The sequence below is a fragment of the Galendromus occidentalis genome, unplaced genomic scaffold (assembly GCF_000255335.2).
Source record: "Galendromus occidentalis unplaced genomic scaffold, Mocc_1.1 scf7180000077450, whole genome shotgun sequence".
In the NCBI taxonomy this organism is placed as follows: domain Eukaryota; kingdom Metazoa; phylum Arthropoda; class Arachnida; order Mesostigmata; family Phytoseiidae; genus Galendromus; species Galendromus occidentalis.
The window spans coordinates 265,881-283,125 of record NW_003805438.1 but is presented as its reverse complement, the minus strand read 5'-3'; the positions used below and the strand labels follow the sequence as shown (position 1 = coordinate 283,125).

General features: G+C 50.7%; 4 protein-coding genes across 4 annotated transcripts in view; 2 read left to right on the top strand and 2 right to left on the bottom strand.

Moving 5' to 3' along the window:
- Positions 1-614: 614 nt before the first annotated feature.
- On the top strand, positions 615-3,163 carry LOC100901831 (uncharacterized). Its single transcript, XM_003743670.2, has 8 exons — positions 615-856; positions 942-1,197; positions 1,293-1,468; positions 1,557-1,704; positions 1,836-2,002; positions 2,114-2,492; positions 2,626-2,781; positions 2,872-3,163. Exons 1-8 carry the CDS (start codon positions 681-683, stop codon positions 3,028-3,030), a joined length of 1,617 nt encoding a protein of 538 aa, XP_003743718.1. The 5' UTR covers positions 615-680; the 3' UTR covers positions 3,031-3,163.
- A 133-nt stretch (positions 3,164-3,296) lies between these two features.
- Positions 3,297-6,384, bottom strand: CCT7 (chaperonin containing TCP1 subunit 7). Its single transcript, XM_003743610.2, has 7 exons — positions 6,123-6,384; positions 5,531-5,637; positions 5,261-5,419; positions 4,791-4,944; positions 4,154-4,654; positions 3,765-4,066; positions 3,297-3,592 (listed from the first exon to the last, which is right to left on the bottom strand). The coding sequence occupies exons 1-7, from the start codon at positions 6,286-6,288 to the stop codon at positions 3,374-3,376; spliced, it is 1,608 nt and encodes a 535-aa protein (XP_003743658.1). The 5' UTR covers positions 6,289-6,384; the 3' UTR covers positions 3,297-3,373.
- A 723-nt stretch (positions 6,385-7,107) lies between these two features.
- LOC100901687 (26S proteasome regulatory subunit 8-like) lies at positions 7,108-8,530 on the top strand. The gene is made up of 2 exons (XM_003743669.1): positions 7,108-8,235; positions 8,384-8,530. Exons 1-2 carry the CDS (start codon positions 7,108-7,110, stop codon positions 8,528-8,530), a joined length of 1,275 nt encoding a protein of 424 aa, XP_003743717.1.
- A 1,271-nt stretch (positions 8,531-9,801) lies between these two features.
- LOC100901545 (uncharacterized) overlaps positions 9,802-17,245 on the bottom strand; it is a 52,255-nt gene continuing 44,811 nt past the window's right edge. Inside the window, exons 2-4 of the mRNA XM_029111574.1 lie at positions 11,106-11,319; positions 10,765-10,935; positions 9,802-10,617 (exon numbers count right to left, since the gene is read on the bottom strand). Coding sequence (XP_028967407.1) covers positions 10,182-10,617; positions 10,765-10,935; positions 11,106-11,317 — 819 coding nt within the window. The 5' untranslated portion in view covers positions 11,318-11,319 and the 3' untranslated portion in view covers positions 9,802-10,181. The remainder of the gene's footprint in view (positions 10,618-10,764; positions 10,936-11,105; positions 11,320-17,245) is intronic.

Below are 17,245 nucleotides of genomic sequence, written 5' to 3'. Positions count from 1 at the left end.
CTCGCTCGACTTCCACCGCAAGACTGCCACAATATTTTGCAGCAGCCGAACCGATTAGGCTCTTTGGAAGTCTTGGTTTTCGCTCTCTAGAATCAGCATCTGATCGTGTCCAAAAAAAGTCACGGTGGTCGGAACGAACATCAGGGGTTGGGAGAAGCCTCGTTCTCCTCGACTCGCTCGAGAACTCGTATGTGACCGAGGAGCGGTACCACCCGGCAAATTCTCAGCTGTACATGGCGTGACGACCTCTCGTAATCCACGACTACCAGCCCAAGTCCTTCAGATACGTGTCGGAGTCTACGATAGTAAACTTGCCGGTCGCTAGCGCTAGGTCTCCGTGCGGGTGCCCTCCTCGATCGCTGGGCTCGTTGAGCTTTTCCTCGTCCCTTCAGGAGAGCCATAAGTAGATCTCCGCGGAGTATAGGAGGGACCTCTCGTCACGAAGTCACGATGTGCGGAAGAGAGCAGGAGACAGGGGTACTCGGAGGTTACCGAGTTTGAATTTTCTATCGATGGCCGTCACAACATTGCGGGTGGGAGAACACAAGTTTTTGTTTGCAGGGGAACTCTGCATCCACAACGTCTGCACGTGCTGTGAAATCGCCAACGTCGCCGAGCTCGCTCGGATCGTTCTCCATACGTGCCCGAAGTAAGGGCTCACCTCCGATCAACGCCCGAACATGGGACCGAATACTTGTCTCTATTTAGCGATTTTCTGCGTGACTTGGTCACAATTGCTCCCGACAATTTCCGGAAAACGCTGTCCAAGACCGAGATTACCGCGTCATTCGCAAATCATCTCCCAGCCCACACCCCCCGGGTCCCTTGAAGGCTTCCCCGAAAGCAGCCTCGTGAAGTGAGTGAGTCAGGATCGCCCTGTTCTCGAAGTAGGTAGCCCGAAGACCGAAGCGATGCAGATTTCCCCTTTTTGTTCTGGACAGGTTCGAGTGCGATGCTGGTTATACTTTGTTCGGGACTGGAAACGCAACTTGCTCGAACGGTCAATGGCTAAGACACGACACAGAGTGCCTTCTCGAAGTTGCTGAAGGAAATGCGTGTCAGATTACGTCGCAGGCTGACGAGTACGCGGGTGCAGATCTCGCGGCTGATGGGGATCCGCGAACCTGTTTCTCATTCGATTCCCACGAAAAGACCGTAGTCTGGAGCGTCGACACTTTCCAAGTCTATCGAGTGCGGGTGGGTACAATAACAAGCAAAATTGCAGCAAATCCCCGTGCATCTGATTGTGAGAGTCTTTGGTGAAGGCACACTGACAAGGAGGCTATCTCCAGGTCGTCACGATCCTGTCTGAACACTTACTGCCGAATTCGACGATCGAGATCCGAGTGGGGTCGCATTTTCCATCGACAGGGGCTAAATTCAATAAGCTGTGTACGAGACAGAGTATCGGTCAGGTGACGGAGAAGAAGCTGCAGTTCTTGTGCGAAGACCATGCTGCGATGGGCAGGTAGGAGGCAGAGAACAAATTCCGCAGATTTTCCAGCAGATTCGAGCGGCGACACGAAAGAGTACTATCAATCAATGGAATCCTGCAGGTACGTCTCGATCGCGATTGAGGAACCCGGGCAGCATCGCGTCTCGTTCTGTGAAGTAAACGTCTACAGCGATTGGGGTCTCTCCGTCGAGGATAGCTGTTCTTCTGACCCCCCTTTGCCCTCAGGAACAATGCGCCACGTTTTCAAGGTAACTCTGTGAGGCTTTCCTGTAGACTCTAGATCATTATCCTGAATCGTGTCCGAAGTTTTTCACGTAGCACCGGAGCTGAGAATTTCTCAGCTGTCTCTGAGAAATCATGATGATCGATTCTTCCGCAGAATCAATGCATCCGATTCCTCGGAGAAAACACCTTTGCCAGCGCTTCCAGTCTGTGCAAATCCTACGGGGGAACACTCGTGATGCCTATCTCGAGGGTCTTCCAAAACTTCATCGATTTCAAAGTGATGCGCTTCGTCGAGAAATCCTTCGAGCAACTCGTAGTCAGGTCAGTGGGTTTTGGGGATCCTTTTCGTCCTCAAGATCGTTCGGGGAATTTCACCACATACCCCGGATTCCGCGAAGGAGCACTCTGAGAAACGAATCTTCACCTTCCTAGTTTCTGGGTGAACGCAAACCGCGTCAATGACAGCACCTGGATAGACGGAAACGGCACGGAGATCAAAGGAATCCAGATGACGAATAAGCATCCGAACGGAAAATGTCTCGTGAGCGAGCAGAAGAGTTGGCGTCCAGGAGCCTGCCAGGGAATTCATCAAACGATATGTGTTTCTAACCCGGTTTCCTGCGGGAGCCCGAGCCTCCCTCAGCATTCCGCAATCTCAGAGAGAACGAATCTCGGAGTTGACCTCTCGATGGCTTTCAACTGTGAAGCAGGCTTCCGAGCGAATCTGGACAGCATCAAGTGTCTCCCCGAAGGAACTTTCTCCGGAGAAGCAACATGCACCGCCGAGGGCCAAATAGGCTTCGTCGAGAAGGTCCGTGACTCAATGGTTTTTGAGGGAAATCTCTCCGAGGTCCGGGCGGCCGCTTCGGATAGTTTCCACTCTCGCAGCGGAGACGAATCGTTCAGACTCTCGAATCCCTCACTAATTCCTTGCTCTGCCGCAGGCTCAGAGTTTCCTCTCGTCTTTCCGGATGTTCGCAAATTTCTCAGCCGCGGCCCTGAGAGCCATAATCGCCTTAATCGGCGCTCTGCTGGCGGCGTTGACAAGCGCCTTGCTCTGGTGTTCCTTCTGTGCTCTCCGACGGGTGCGAATCAGCAAAGTGAGTCACTCCCGTCAATATCGGCATTGAATCGTTCGACTGCGGCCTTTTCAGCGTTAGGGAGGTTTCCCAAAATATTTCAATTCGAAGTTGCAGACTTCGAAGGCAAATCAATGGAGCTTGACGAGTTTCTCAGTTCATATGAAGGACCTGCCGGTGACTGACTCCAGTCGAATTTTCAAGTCCCCGGTCGTCGAGGAGAAAACCTCGAGCCCATCTGCCCGGGAGGAGTCAGACCCTAACGCCTAGGATTTCGTCGTTACCCAGAGGGTCAAGCGGACAGTTGACATGGTCCAATGATTTTCATTCCCTTGCACGGAGAACAAGAAGGATGGCTCAACAAGATCCCAAAAATGGTTGTAATGCTCCACGATAAATACTTGACGCCAAATCATAATGTACAGAATAATATACAAATAAAAGTATATTTCTCGCTTCCGACACGTATCCCGGTCCCTATCGAGTTTACGCGATAGGAACGATTATTAGCTCCCTAGATGAAAACACAAACATCAATATGTTATGTGAGCCGAAAAAGTCTCAATAGTTTATTAGTGATAGCCTCATTCGCCTGAACACAGAACGAGCGAATCTAGAAAGGTCTCCCGGCCGTCGGGTCGGTATTACTTTGCGGCGCTTTGATGGTCTCGTCGACGGAAAGTATGAGGCAGGCTGCTTCCGTCGCGGCAGTGAGAGCGTTAATTTTCACAACCGCTGGTTCCCAGACGCACGCCTCGAGATTGTCTGCGATGTCCTCGTTATTGATGTCGACTCCAGACCATTTATCCCCCTTGGCGTGACGTTCACGCAGCTGAAATTTTTTTTCATAGATTTAGCGATTCGATCAGGAACGTAACCCCGATGATTGGATTCCCTCGATTGGGAACAAGTCCCATCCGATAGGTTTCAAGCTCTCCCGCGAAGGTTTGTAGGGATTTCTGATGTGTCAGATACGCCAGACGCAGCACTCCCCGGATACGTACCCTGTTCAAAATGTTGGTCGCATCGAATCCAGCATTGTCGCACAGTTGCCGTGGAATGACCTCGAGCGCCTTGGCGAAAGCCGCGATCAAGAGCTGCTCTTTTCCAGCGACCGTCCTCGAGTAGTTTCTGAGGTATTTGCTGAGTTCCATCTCGATTGCTCCACCTCCAGCGACGACGGCATCGTTCTTCACGGCACGACGGACGATCATGATGGCATCGTGCAGGGAACGCTCGGTCTCCTCGATGAACTGTTCAGCTCCTCCTCGCAAGATCATGGTGACGGTTTTCGAATTGGGACAGCCTGGAAGCGGTCCGGAGAGGAAACTCGATGAGGGGAAAGATTCACATCCTGAGAAAGGAATCAGATAGATAACTCTATTCTGCTTACCCGTGAATATGTTGTAACGCTCGCCTCCGATTTGGTTCTCTTCGAATTTTTCGCAAGATCCAAGGTTGGAATCCTTCAGGTCCTGGACAGTCGTCAGAACGCATCCGCCGCAAGCTTTCATGGTTCTCCTGAGATCTTCTTCGGCAACGCGTCCAGCACAGAACATATCGCGGTCGGCGAAATACTGCGTGGCCACGTCTCCGATAGGCAGCTTGCTGAGAACGACTTTAGCACCGGAAGCGTGGATCTTCGCTAGCTTATCGTAGAGGATGTTCCACTCGGCATCGACGATGTTTTGGTACTCTTCGACGCTATCGACTCTGACTTCGGCATTGTCCCTCTCAGCCTTAAGCTCTAGCTCGATGTTCAACAAGGCGATTTTCGGATTGTGGTACTTTTTCGGCTGCATTTCGAATCCAGCATAGGAGAAAGTCTTCTTGAAGGCGACTCCCGAAACTAGAACCGAGTCCTCCAGAGCTCCTCCGGAGACTTTCTTGATACCTGCGAGAAAGGGATCAGCGTTCGTTTTTATTTGCTTCCAGAAACAAATACTTGCTCCAAGTGAGGCGCAAGCGGTCGGGGAAAGGTAAGGATAGAGGGAAATACGGGTTTTCATGAAGGCAAGAAAGCTCCGTACCAATCATGTTGAGGGGCAGCAACTCGTCGAGTTGCATCACAGCGTCTACGACCATTTTCGCGAAGAATTCTTTTTTCGAAGCCACGAGCTTAGAGCTCAATGTTGTCATCGCGCATTTCTCCAGGAGTGCACGAGTTTCGGCTCCTTTGTCGACCTGTGGGAATTAACGCATTTCTATATTAGCGGTTGCGCGTCCGGAGATATTCAAATGTACATATGTATATCTATGTACAGAGAACGATCGCCAACTCGAGAAGGTCTATTGAAACTAACATTTCCACCGAAAGAGAAATTCTCACCCCCACCATCAACTTTTCGCTGGAAAATTATTTGTTTGCCTTGGTCTGCCATGCAACGAGTCTTGACATCCCAAGAGCGAGTCAAGCTACGGGTCGGGTACGGGTCAGGGAATCATGTGATGGATATCGGGGAACCGATCTAGCTGAAGCCTCGCGATGAATTAGACTTACCGTAACGGCGATTTCGCGGATTTTATCAATGGCCATGCACGAGGCTTTCCTGTAGGATCTAGCGATGACCTGAGGGTGGACGTGTTCCTCCACGTATGGTTTGGCCTGTTTCAAAAATTCACCAGCTAGCAAGACAACCGATGTGGTCCCATCGCCGACCTGGAAGTGAGAGTCTCCATCTGTGATTCCAATCGGAGTCACAAGCGGACTAGCTGTGGGATATCTCGCGACTGAGTCTTCGAGGATCGGACACCGCATGGAGGTACCCACCTCAGAGTCCTGACTCTTGGCAATATCGACCAGAGTGCGGGCCGCTGGGTGAACAATATCCAGTTGCTTCATAATGGTCGCTCCATCGTTGGAAATAATTGTCTTTCCTGGAAGATGTTCGAGAGAGAATTATTAGAAACCGTCGCCCTATATCACGATGACATTCACGAATCTGTTCCATGCACATCTGGTACTAGTCTGATGGAGCTCTCTCGGGAACAGCAATTTCTCACGCGAGCCAAGACCGTCCCCTTCAGGCACCGAATTCGGTTCAGTCAGTTTTTCTGTCGCTTGCCACCTGGCGTTGCGAACAACGCTGCGCTCTATATTCGCTACAATATTGTCTCGCAACTAATCGTGGTATCCGTCCGACCCCCCTTAATCACAGGCGAACAATGACAAGCATTTGACTTTTTGGGAGGTCCCGCCCATATATGGACATGCCGCTCCTAACGCGCATTGTTGATCTCCTAAAATGGATTCGCAAAATACACGAGAGGATACAGCACTCGTCGTCGTCGTACATGATGAATTCCCCCTATGAGCCCCGCTCCCACCGACCGTCAGCGGGAAATCGTCACGAAACTCTTACCTTTCGAATCGACCATCAATTTATCCATTCCACGAGGACCCAGCGTAGTCCTCACCGCATCGCTGATAACTTGACAAGCATTGATGTTTGAAATCACTTGAGGTTTGCCTTGGTGCGACTCGGTTCCGTCTTTCAAAAGGATGATCGGTCTCTGCATGGCCTTCATTATGCTGCGGATGTATTGGGTGAAAAAACTTCGAAGTCAAAAGGAATCCACAACACTTGCGGCAATCACGCGTTTACGAAGCCGCCGCTTTGGGATAAGTCAACTGACCGCGGAACAAGATGGCGTATGGCCCGTCCGTCTGCTAGATCAGCGTGGCGACCGCAGCGCCGTCCGCGCGCACGAGCCGAACCGCGCGATCAGCGATTCTCGCTGGATCCCGAATCCTGGTGTCTCGAGGAGATCTCGGGCTCGGACCGTGGTCCCGGAAATTTTCTCTCATTTCCGGAAGGTGCTCTCGTATCGTTCCCAACCCCTCCGAGCGTGGCTTGATTACCGGGAAGATCGCAAAGCCGCCGGCGAAGGAGAATTCGTGGATCCTCTACGGCCGTCAGAAACCTGACTTCAACGAGCATCAGTATCGGAACCGAGGACGACTCCCGACGCCACGTGATCTCGCTCTGTTATGTCTTAGGGGATCCGCCGAAATTTCCGTTAGCCGCAGTCATACGCGATTTTTTATTGTTGCTCACACAAATGAGAGATGATCGTCTCGCAAAGACTGTTCGTCGTGCAGGCTCATCCGGGAACGATACCCTCATGGAGTCTTTGCCATGCGAATCATCCTCATCGCGGGACCTGCGAATACCTTCCAAATGTGGACGATAGCGGAGCGGGGAACATGATTTGAAGGGTCTCATGGGTCGAGAAGGCTATGGGGACTCTTTGATTCTGCGCGTGAGCCCGGAATTCAGGGCCCCCCTTGAAATTGCTCTGCACAACGAGGTTTCATCAGACATTGCTGTTTCTCCATGTGAAGCAATGAAGTTCATCATGGACTCGCTGGAACACGCCGGGGATCTCAGTTCGATCGTGGATCGTTCTGGCAACTTGATGAGAGGGTCACTCGAGCGAACTCGACAGAATGATTTCATCAAGGAATACTTGACTTCGAAAATTGATAATTTGAGCATCGAAATTGCCGAGCGAACAAAGACCCTGCGGCGTCTCGAAGCTCAACGGAACGAGCTCAATACGAATGTGCTGGAACTGCGTGTACAGCTACAGAAACTCAGAGAGCCACCGTCGTACGTCGGCGAAGTTGTGAAGGTTATTGAGAGGAACAAGGTCTACGTGAAAATTCCTAATGAGGGAAAGTTCGTGGTCGAGGTGTCGAAGGCCATCAATCCGAAAGATCTGAAACCAAGCGTACGAGTTGCTCTCAACAGCGACTCCTATTTCCTCCACCGAATTTTACCGAGTAAAATTGATCCCGTTGTTTCCCTGATGAGAGTCGAGAAAATTCCTGATTCCTCCTTCGACCTCATCGGAGGTCTCGACAAACAGATTCGGGAGATCAAAGAGGTTGTGGAGCTGCCGATAAAGCATCCTGAGCTTTTCGAAGCTCTGGGCATCGAACAGCCGAAAGGCGTGTTATTGTACGGTCCCCCCGGCACTGGGAAAACTCTGCTGGCTCGCGCCGTTGCTCACCACACGGACTGCACGTTCATGAGGGTCTCGGGTTCGGAATTGGTTCAGAAATTCATCGGTGAGGGGTCTAGGATGGTTCGCGAGCTGTTCGTGATGGCCCGTGAGAAAGCTCCATCAATCATTTTCATGGACGAGATCGATTCCATCGGAAGCACACGGAACGACAGTGGTGCAAATAACGATTCAGAGGTTCAGAGGACGATGCTGGAGCTGTTGAATCAGCTTGACGGCTTTGAAGCCACAAAGAACATCAAAATAATCATGGCAACGAATCGCATCGATATCTTAGACTCTGCCTTGCTTAGGCCCGGCAGGATCGATCGAAAGATAGAGTTCCCTCCGCCGAACGAGGAGGCCCGATACGATATACTGAAGATTCATTCCCGGAGGATGAATCTCACGAGGGGAATCGATCTCAAAAAAGTCGCTGCATCGATGACCGGAGCCTCTGGTGCCGAGGTGAGCGAACTACAGATATTCATGCCGAATAGTTACGCATCATATCCTTGAGTTTATCCTTTGAGTGTGAGAGCATTCATGGATTCGGCCCGGACTGAGGAAATAATAGTGAAATGCCATCCCTCCCATTACTTTCGCTCTTCATTAGATGAAAGGGGTCTGTACGGAAGCTGGCATGTACGCGCTGAGGGAACGAAGGCATCACGTCACTCAGGATGATTTTCTCATGGCTGTGACCAAAGTCATGGAAAGAAACCAAGAAAAGGACGTCTCTACGAAGGGATTATGGAAGTGATGAGGTATTGGGCACTGTAGCATAAGAATTTGCGCCTTTGTGATAGCGACTGCGACCATGAGCTGAATAATACGATGACTGATGATATAATATTGAAGTATTGGGATCATGAAGGCTCGGAGGATTTTTTTTCGATGGTATCTCTGGATTCCGACTCTTCATCGGATGGTCGTGTCTCGAAGTTACCCTGGTCCCTACTCGGATCCTCACCACAAGGATGGGGCGATTATCAAAGCGAAATGTCGAGCAGTTTCACTAGTCACGAAACTATTTTAATGAACGAATGAGCTTTGCTTTCATCACGCCAGAATTGGCTTGCTTCAAGTTCGGAATTCCAAATGAATTAATGAAAATACCGGATAATATCATTCTCGATTTATTTCCATGCTCTTTCTTCGTCTCAATACATTATATTTCAGCGTCTGGCACGCAAGCACATTGACATCAATTATTCTATGTACAATTCTCTCTCTTCCATTCGAATTTCCCCTCAAATCATCCCGCTCGTTGTCCGAGCCCACCATCGATAATTTCGAAAAGAAGACAAGATTTGAGAGATGGCCGCAAGACTGAATTAATTCCACGTCTTGCAGAAAATCCTCGAACCCAGCGATTCCTTCACAGAGGGAATCGATTCGATCTTCCGGCCCGCGAAGTCTCAGAAAGCATCGCGAGATTCCGCCAAGGAGAAATTCTGGGACGTGTAAGGTGATCTCGCCAGGGAACGAGGTCTTGTTCCCGATCCTTCAGGATGGTCTGGAGATCACGGAAGAGTCTCGAAAGACGACAAGAAATTTTTTGATGGAGAAATCCTTAGCTCCTTACTGCCGCTAGATCATCAAAGGGCTCGAGAAGGCCTCAAATACATTGAGTAGTATTTATATTATTTACATAGGTGTAGAGAATGTGTTTTTGATTCTTTCTGATGGAGATTCTGCGAGACTCATTTTGTCTTGAGGAGTCTGTTCTCCGATGCACGCGGACTGAGGCCCCGTTCTCAAACGACGACTTCATATATGCAACAAAAGTCTAGGTCTTCGTTCCCGTATGCTCCCCTCATATGCGCATCGTGTGCACGTAGGCTCGATACCTTATTACTATGCAACTCCTTGATGTCCGTCCGTCTGTCTGTCCCATGTGGTGATGCTCTTACGCGTTGTTTGTTTGTGTTCTCCCGTGTAGTGGTGTGACTAGCTGGCCCTGATTCGTCAAGAACATCGCTGCTCTCGCCATGGTAGTTTATCTTCGTCTTCTGCTTCTTACATGGATGGTAAGAATTGCCAAGAGAATAAATATCTTCGAGCCGAACTCACTCGCAATCCGGACAGCCTCGGCGATCCTATTCGCTCTTCTCCAGTATGAGAAGGATGCGCGAAATAGGAACGATACATAGATTTGATCTGTCCGTTCGTTTCAAAGTTTTCGTTTGTTCGCTTCCTAGCATTAAAATTATTTCCGTTCGTCATTCAAAATACGTTAGATTATCGGTCGGGTGCGATTACAGGTCGATTGGCCCGCGGGTAGCCTAAGTTCCCGGTCCCGTCGCTCGTCTCGCGCCTATATCGCCTATAATTAAGCAGGCTTCTCGAAATATCATTAGCTCGAATGCTCCCCGTTCCGAAGAGGAACTCCGACGGGGCTAGCTTGTACCCTATTTGCTGCGCATCGAATACAGCTCATCGTCGGAAAACCAAGAACTCTGACTCGACATTGACAATCGGCACGCGGGATCCTTGAACCAGTGCAACGATGATTTCAGGAGGTCCGGGGAACTCGACGTCCCGGTCCTACGAACGGTGCTGTGCGGGGAGCTGCTGCATTCGCTTGTGCTGCAATCGTCCGAGCTGCAGATGCTGCTGCGACCGTACGGTGGCTTGAACGTCACGAACGACGGTACTTCAACCTCTTCGACGATGCGCTGGTTGCGGTGGAGGCGTGGCGATGAAGACGCCGAAGGCGCCCGAGACAGAGCTAGAGGGATCGTCGTGAAATCTCTGCAATCCACGTGTGAAGCTCCGAGGTCACCGGTTGCGTTCGAGATAACACGAGACGCCATCTTGGTTGAAATAGGAATTATTGCGCGCCGCCTGCGAAGACACGGAAAATTCCAGTTAGTTAGAGAAGACGCGCATTCGTGGCATTAGAGAGCTCCGGCATAGCGTGACGATTCCGACTCGAGGGGAGAAAGACATCGCTGTCTCTGCATGATCCAGAATCTGGGAGATGACTCGTACCTTTCATGCCGTGCCGGATGAATATCAAACATTCGTGCGGGCAACGATCTCATCGACGTGATGCTCTGTCTTTGCGTGGAACCACGACTGAACACGGCATTGTTCACGTCTCCTGACGCTATCGCATTATCGGGCAGATCATTCTCTGATTCGGAATCCGCGTACGAGTTCCTGATGGAAGAATTAGAGAGTCGTGTCAGAGAATCCTGCCGAATTCCACCAGCGATGCGTGAAGGGGTTGAGAGAATTCTTTCGAGAAACTGCAATCTCATCGTGGACGTTCCGGCGAGGCCAGATCAAATAATGGAAAAAAAATCCGATTCCATCGCGTATTCGCTCACCTGGAAGAACCGTTTAGCTTCGACAAACGGTAGGATCCGGGTAACCTGGGATTCTTATGGAATGATCTCCTCATGAACGCTGATTGCGAGTCGAGCCCCATCGAAACGTGGTTTATCCTTAGATGTGGATGATGATCGGTTAACGGGGGTAGAGGAGGCGGTGACTCTGACGGCGATGAGCTCGTCGAATCTGTCGAATCGTCAGCGGACATTCCTGTAAAGCATCAAACGAGATTCTTTAGCAAATCTTCTGTCGACGGTTCGGCCTGTCAAAGTCGACCCACGACGCGGGGTCGAACGGCGGAGATTCCTACAGGAATTGCTATCGGATCACATTGGGGTCAACACTTGTCTCGGACTCTTGTAAGTTCTCCAAGTCCACCGGACGTAGTGGTAGAGTCGGGCAGAGAATCAAACGGAGACAGCTGCGAGACAAAATATCGAATCAAGGCATAAGTAGACGATTTAAGATACGATCTAAGCGTCTAAAGAACAAACAAGCGCTTGCCGGAATATCGGACGATTGATTGAGCGGGCGAGCGCGCAAAAGAACAAAATAAACGAACGTCGACGGAAGGACGATGCCGACGACCACTCAGGCGAGCGACCGGTCGGTCGGTTGCTCGTAGATTGATGTCGTCGAAATTATCATTTGGAATTTGCCGGATATGAGCAGCGCATCATGCCGTCTGATTACGTCACGTTCAGTATTTTACTTGAGAGTTTTCCAAGCTCTTCCCTTCCAAGTTTGTTTCCGAGCGGCAATACTTAGAATGTCAGCGGCAGAAGATTGATCCTCGCGACGTGGTTAAACGAACAAATACACATACACACGAAATCGAGCACTCACTCACGAGCGGGATCCGCCGCAAGTGACATCACACGGTGCCATGGACCGGTGGACCGTCTTCAATCTTTCCTCGCGAACACGCACACGAAGTCCCCGCACGGGAGGAAGCACACACACCCTCTTAGGATCGGCTGTTAAGTGACAGATTTCGCTGCGTATAACCACAACGAGTATCAAAGTGATCAGTATCAATAAAGGAGTGGTTTTTATTAAGGCGGACTCGAGCGATTCGGACTTGAGAAAAAAAAACTTGATCGAAAAGGAAAATAAAAAATTTCGAATCTGGGAAAGCTTATCGTTTTAGACGTTCAGTGGAAGTCGAGTCGCATACCTTCAGCATGACCGCAGTCGGACCCCAAAGCGAGGCTGTGGTTTTCCTAATCCGGATGAGCACGGGGCATGGTCTCAGGGTACTTTGCTCCTCAAAACATCATCCACCAAGCACAGGCAGAATATTCCGCGGATGAAGCCGACTAGTTATCGTAAACTTTTGGAACGAGGGCCGTTCGACACGTGAATTCGACTGTGCGGACTGACCGCAAAAGGTCCTCCAAGCTTCAGGTTCAGCACGGATCATTCAACGACGGTACAGCTAGCTCACTCTTAGACCTGATTGGCGTCTCGGTCCGGAGAGAGGTGAATGCCGATGTTTCTGCTTCGGCTACCGCCGCCGCATGTGCTGCCGCTGTTTCTGCTACCCCACCATGAACACCTTAGGAGAGGGAAGCTGGGTTTCTCGATCGTTCGTCGTCGAGACCTCACCAATGGATAAGCTGCGGCGCGGCGATCTTCTTGAAACGAGCAGGAGCCAGGCTAGCCGGCGGATTCTTTCATTCCTCGCATACTTAAACGTTGACGGTCGATGGACCTGTGGCGTCGGTGGTACTCGCGGCCTCCTCTTACCCCGAACCTGAAGTTCGAGGGTCTGAATTTGAAGAAGACTGCGCATCAGAAGCCAGCGATCTCATCTGCTCCACTCCTGACCTTATTTTCCGAATTAGTTCCGGGTTCCGGAACCCAAGCGTAGATCTTCGGCGATCCTCTGGAGTTATAGCAGAAGAAGCGTGGTGAGGGGATCGAAGAATTTGCTTACGAGAAGAAGACCCTCAGAGAGAAGGATGAAAACTCTCGTTTTCATTAAACTGCACTCAGTCAGTCGGCGGATTCAATAAGCCACCAGTCAGGCCCGTCAGGGGGATCGTTATCAGGTCGATTGTTTTGGTTGGATCGGAGCTGCCCGCGGGTCGCCGGAGGTCTGTAGCACGTTCATGTCCCCAGTTGTCTTTCTGTCTCGTGAATGTTTTCAGGGTCGACTAGTTTCGGTGTATTTCGGAGAATGATTGTGAGGTGTCATCCACCCGCGTCGTTCGGGCGACTAAGATGTTATCCCGATACAACGCATCGGCGAGAGCTCGTGATAGGTAGATATCCAGCCAGATAAACGAGGAGCAGCGCGGCTCGATTCAGAAGATGTTTCTGGTAGAGCTCATGGAGACTTGAGGGATCTGAGAGCGGAGACATTCGAGAAGCCTTCCGTTCATTGGAAAACACATCACCGGTGGTTCAAACCGGCGAGACAGCTTGTCTGAGCGGTGGCCGCTCCGCCACCCACAACAGGGGCAGCAAGCGACCTACGAGACCCGATTCTATGTGGAGGGATCTGCCCGGTTCTCTCCGCTGGGAATCCTCGAATCCCAATGATAATCTTCCCGAGCAACGAAACGAGACCCTTCGAACAGACTAGAGCTCTCCCCATCATCGAGAGACGGAAAACGCCACCGGCGGGGAGTCTCCTCTTGGATGCAGAAGCCTGACAACCTTCGACCGTAAATGCTTCGAGAGCTCTTTGAATATGTCCTTAGGACCGGAGAGAAAAACGGCGGTCCAACCTTATCCGACGAGGATGACAAGGCGAAGCGTGCTGGAACCCTCTGCAAATCCCGATGGGGACGTATGATGTCGGAAAGATAATGTCAAACGAGCATTTTCGAAAAGATTACTCGAAGCTCCGGATCGGCCGACAGACCCAATTGGTGATGTTTGCCAGTAAGCTCAATCTGCTGACACACATGGCACACAGAATTTGAGACTCATAACGAGTAAGATATTTGGATTCAGCGATAAGGCGAAAGGTTGAAGCGATCGCGATGCCAAAGCGCGAGGTGAAACGCGGGAGACCGGGAATGGAAGCGAAGAATTTGAACAACGAATTTCAGAACAAGGAGCAGGAACACGCAAGGAAACAGGGCAAACTCGTGACAGCGGACGGAACCACTTCAGCGTTTAATCCATGTACATACACCCAAATGGGTTTATCAATGTCCCATATCACGAGCTTCGATCCTCCACTCGGATGTCGGCGCTCCTATGTCCGTGTGTTTAGGCGACATCATCCAGTAGCCATTCTTATCGGCCTTGAAGACTCTCTTCCCGAACAGGACTCTTTTCTTCAATTGAAAAGTAGAACAACGTATCCGTTTCTGGGACGCGCGCAAGGAAGGCTCCACCGATAATTTCTTGTCGCTGTCCCGTTACTCAAAGAGTTTTCGTCCTGAGATTTCGCGTGTCGATGAATGCGTGGACATTTGTAAATCGGTCTTTGGGACCGACGGGAGAGTCCGAAATTCGAAAGAGCCGAGAATGCGAAAGTTTTAATTGGAGAGGAGTATCAAGCCTCTCTGTCGAGGCACACTGATTGAAATCATGCATCTAGCCGAAAGACGCGTCGCAAGAAAATGAATATAGCGGCGCGCTGTCGCGATTGCAACGGTACTTCGGTCGATGCATTTTCCACTTCACCAGGAAGGTGGGGCGCCTCTCGATGAAATTGAAACTCCGCGGAGTAACGGATACGCGGAGCGTCCGAGTAGAAAGCAATCAGCGGGAACCACGCGGACTAGAGCAGCAGGAGAGGTACCGATAGCATGCGGGCCGCTTCCTCCACTGAGTCTGGATATGGCACTTCTATTCTCGTCGTTCCCCGCTTCTAGCCTTTCGAATCTAACTGACCGAACATCAGATGCAGCGAAGATAAGAAATGAACTGCCACCCACACCGAAAGAGTCAGACGTTAGCTGGAAATTTCATTTAAAACATCCCCGAGCAGAGACGTCGCGCGACGAGCAACCCTCTCTTATGCTGGAGAGTCAAGCTGTGTCTTCAGAATTGAAGCCCACAGACGAGCGAAGGGGCCAACTAAGGTAGGTCCAGCTGTGCATGGACACGTAAATACGTTGAGAATACATATCGCATACGGAAATCGCCTGTCCGAGCTCCGGCGGGATCCACAGAATGACACTTGTGTGCTATCAGATTTTTCAAAAAAGCGCACAATGAATGAACTTTGTATTTGCGATCCGGCCGACCATTAGTGGGTCAGAAAGAGCCCAACCTCTTCTGTCCGGCTTCGTGCACCGTTAGTATTCATTCCGGTGCAGCGTCGCTGGCAGGCTCTCCCCTTTCGGACAACAATTCCAGCCGGGAGATCATCCCGAACGAATCACCCCATCAGATCCTGGACAGAGTTCACGGAAAGAGAGGGAGAGACAGCTCGGTGGAGCGTCAAAATCGTCACCAGAAGGATGGAATCAACTCCAGAATGAATAAGTCGCATCAACGTCCTGCGGCAGTGTCGATTAAGGGATATCGTAGGCGATAATGACTAAATTCGTTCCGAATATCGAGCAGGGTCACACTCTGAGCCGCCACCGTGAACAATGATCACCATAGTAATTCCCTTATTAAATGAATAATGAAGTCGACTTGCGCTGGTGGTGACTTTGACACCACCACCCCGGTAGCCTTCGGAGCCCCGAAAGCTCGAACACTTAATTCGTGCGTTCATAATCGGAACCTGACTTCGGTTCTCACTTTCTGTGTTGGGAGCTTAAGCTTCGGCGGAGCTTTGCCTCCTTTTCCGCTCTTTCTAGAATCCCTTTCGACGGCGTTCTCACGGAGCCTCTCAGTCTATGGTGGAAAAACTCACCCGAATCATCGCTCGGAAATGACTCATCGGACGACTGCTTGATTGATTCAATGATTGAGCGGCTGAGTGGAACAGCGGTCGGAAATCCGACAGGGAATTCTGCAGAAAATCCACGGAGCGCCCAAGCTTTCCCGAAATTACGAAATTGACAGCGGAAGCGAGAAATTTACTGCATTGCAGACCGCAGCCGAGCGGAGAGCCGCATTTCTCAGGAAGACACTGACGCATAAGTCTGACCAGACGTAACGTTGTATAATATTTTCCGTGCGGGGGCGCGAGTGGAACGTCGTACCCTGGATGGCCGTGCGTAAAAATCCGATTCGGCGCGTCTGACATGTTCGCCGAAACCTCTTCTTCCATTTTTCTGCTCAACGGTGATCGTCGACGTCATTATGATCCGTTACTCCCTGCGCCGCGGATACGTCGCGTGTTCTTCCGGAACAGGAGTGAACTCGTCATTACCGAATATCGTTACCACGTCGGCGTCGGTCAACATCGAATCTCAGGGGACTTTTTCGTGGCGTCTAATTCTCGACATCGCTTCGTGAACCGAATCATCGGATCCAGCCCAATGGATTCGCAAAACCAAAAAGAGTTCGAATTGAATCATTCAAACGGATCTGCTGCCCGATAAGCTTGAACAGCTGATCCAATGAGGAAGACTTGGGTCCGATATGCGTCTCAACCACGATATAGGGGTCCCGATATTGCAGGGGCCCGCTGCTCGACTTGTACGTCTTTGCTTGATTAAAATCTCCCAAGGTTCCATCGTCAGTATTCGATGCTGTATACGTCGTAATAAGATTCAGTTTCTTTCTTCAGGCAAGAGAGCCACGGTGACGCACGCCCTGCGGTTGTATATCACCGCCTGAACAATGAATGATCCCGAGCAGTAATCCCGGAGTTTTAAATCTATCTGAGACCCGCTGCCACCAGGCAAAATCATCGAGGAAAACGCTCGCGGGGTGTGTGAGCAAGCGGATGATCCCCTGAAATTGTTTCACAATAATTTCCCGGACAATGCCGTTGAGGAGATCCTTTCGGAAGGCTCGCTCGCGAAGCGATTAACTCTTTCGCTTGTCAACTTCAGAAACGGCCAACGAACAACAAATGACTTGAAATAGTCAGAGAACGGCTTTTGATTCGGCACGGCTTCGAATTCCAACGGCTGTCTCCGGAGCGGATACGAAAGAGAGGGGGAAAATTCCGAGTATCGAGAAAGGTGAAAGAACGAAGAATTAGAAGAGACGACAATCACCGCCTTTGATTGGCGACTTCAGACTTCGGGATGGCTCGGATATCTTG

What these genes read in the sequence shown, in the direction of transcription:
- LOC100901687 (XM_003743669.1), top strand. Translation starts at nt 7,108, where the DNA reads ATGAAGTTCATCATGGACTCGCTGGAACACGCCGGGGATCTCAGTTCG. An exon ending in CCGGAGCCTCTGGTGCCGAG is followed by an intron (nt 8,236 to 8,383) that starts GTGAGCGAACTA and finishes GCTCTTCATTAG; the next exon opens with ATGAAAGGGGTCTGTACGGA.
- LOC100901831 (XM_003743670.2), top strand. Translation starts at nt 681, where the DNA reads ATGGGACCGAATACTTGTCTCTATTTAGCGATTTTCTGCGTGACTTGG. An exon ending in TCCAAGTCTATCGAGTGCGG is followed by an intron (nt 1,198 to 1,292) that starts GTGGGTACAATA and finishes GGCTATCTCCAG; the next exon opens with GTCGTCACGATCCTGTCTGA. An exon ending in AAATAGGCTTCGTCGAGAAG is followed by an intron (nt 2,493 to 2,625) that starts GTCCGTGACTCA and finishes GCTCTGCCGCAG; the next exon opens with GCTCAGAGTTTCCTCTCGTC.
- CCT7 (XM_003743610.2), bottom strand. Translation starts at nt 6,288, where the DNA reads ATGAAGGCCATGCAGAGACCGATCATCCTTTTGAAAGACGGAACCGAG. An exon ending in GCTGCCCCTCAACATGATTG is followed by an intron (nt 4,655 to 4,790) that starts GTACGGAGCTTT and finishes CCTTTCTCGCAG; the next exon opens with GTATCAAGAAAGTCTCCGGA. An exon ending in GCGTTACAACATATTCACGG is followed by an intron (nt 4,067 to 4,153) that starts GTAAGCAGAATA and finishes GACCGCTTCCAG; the next exon opens with GCTGTCCCAATTCGAAAACC.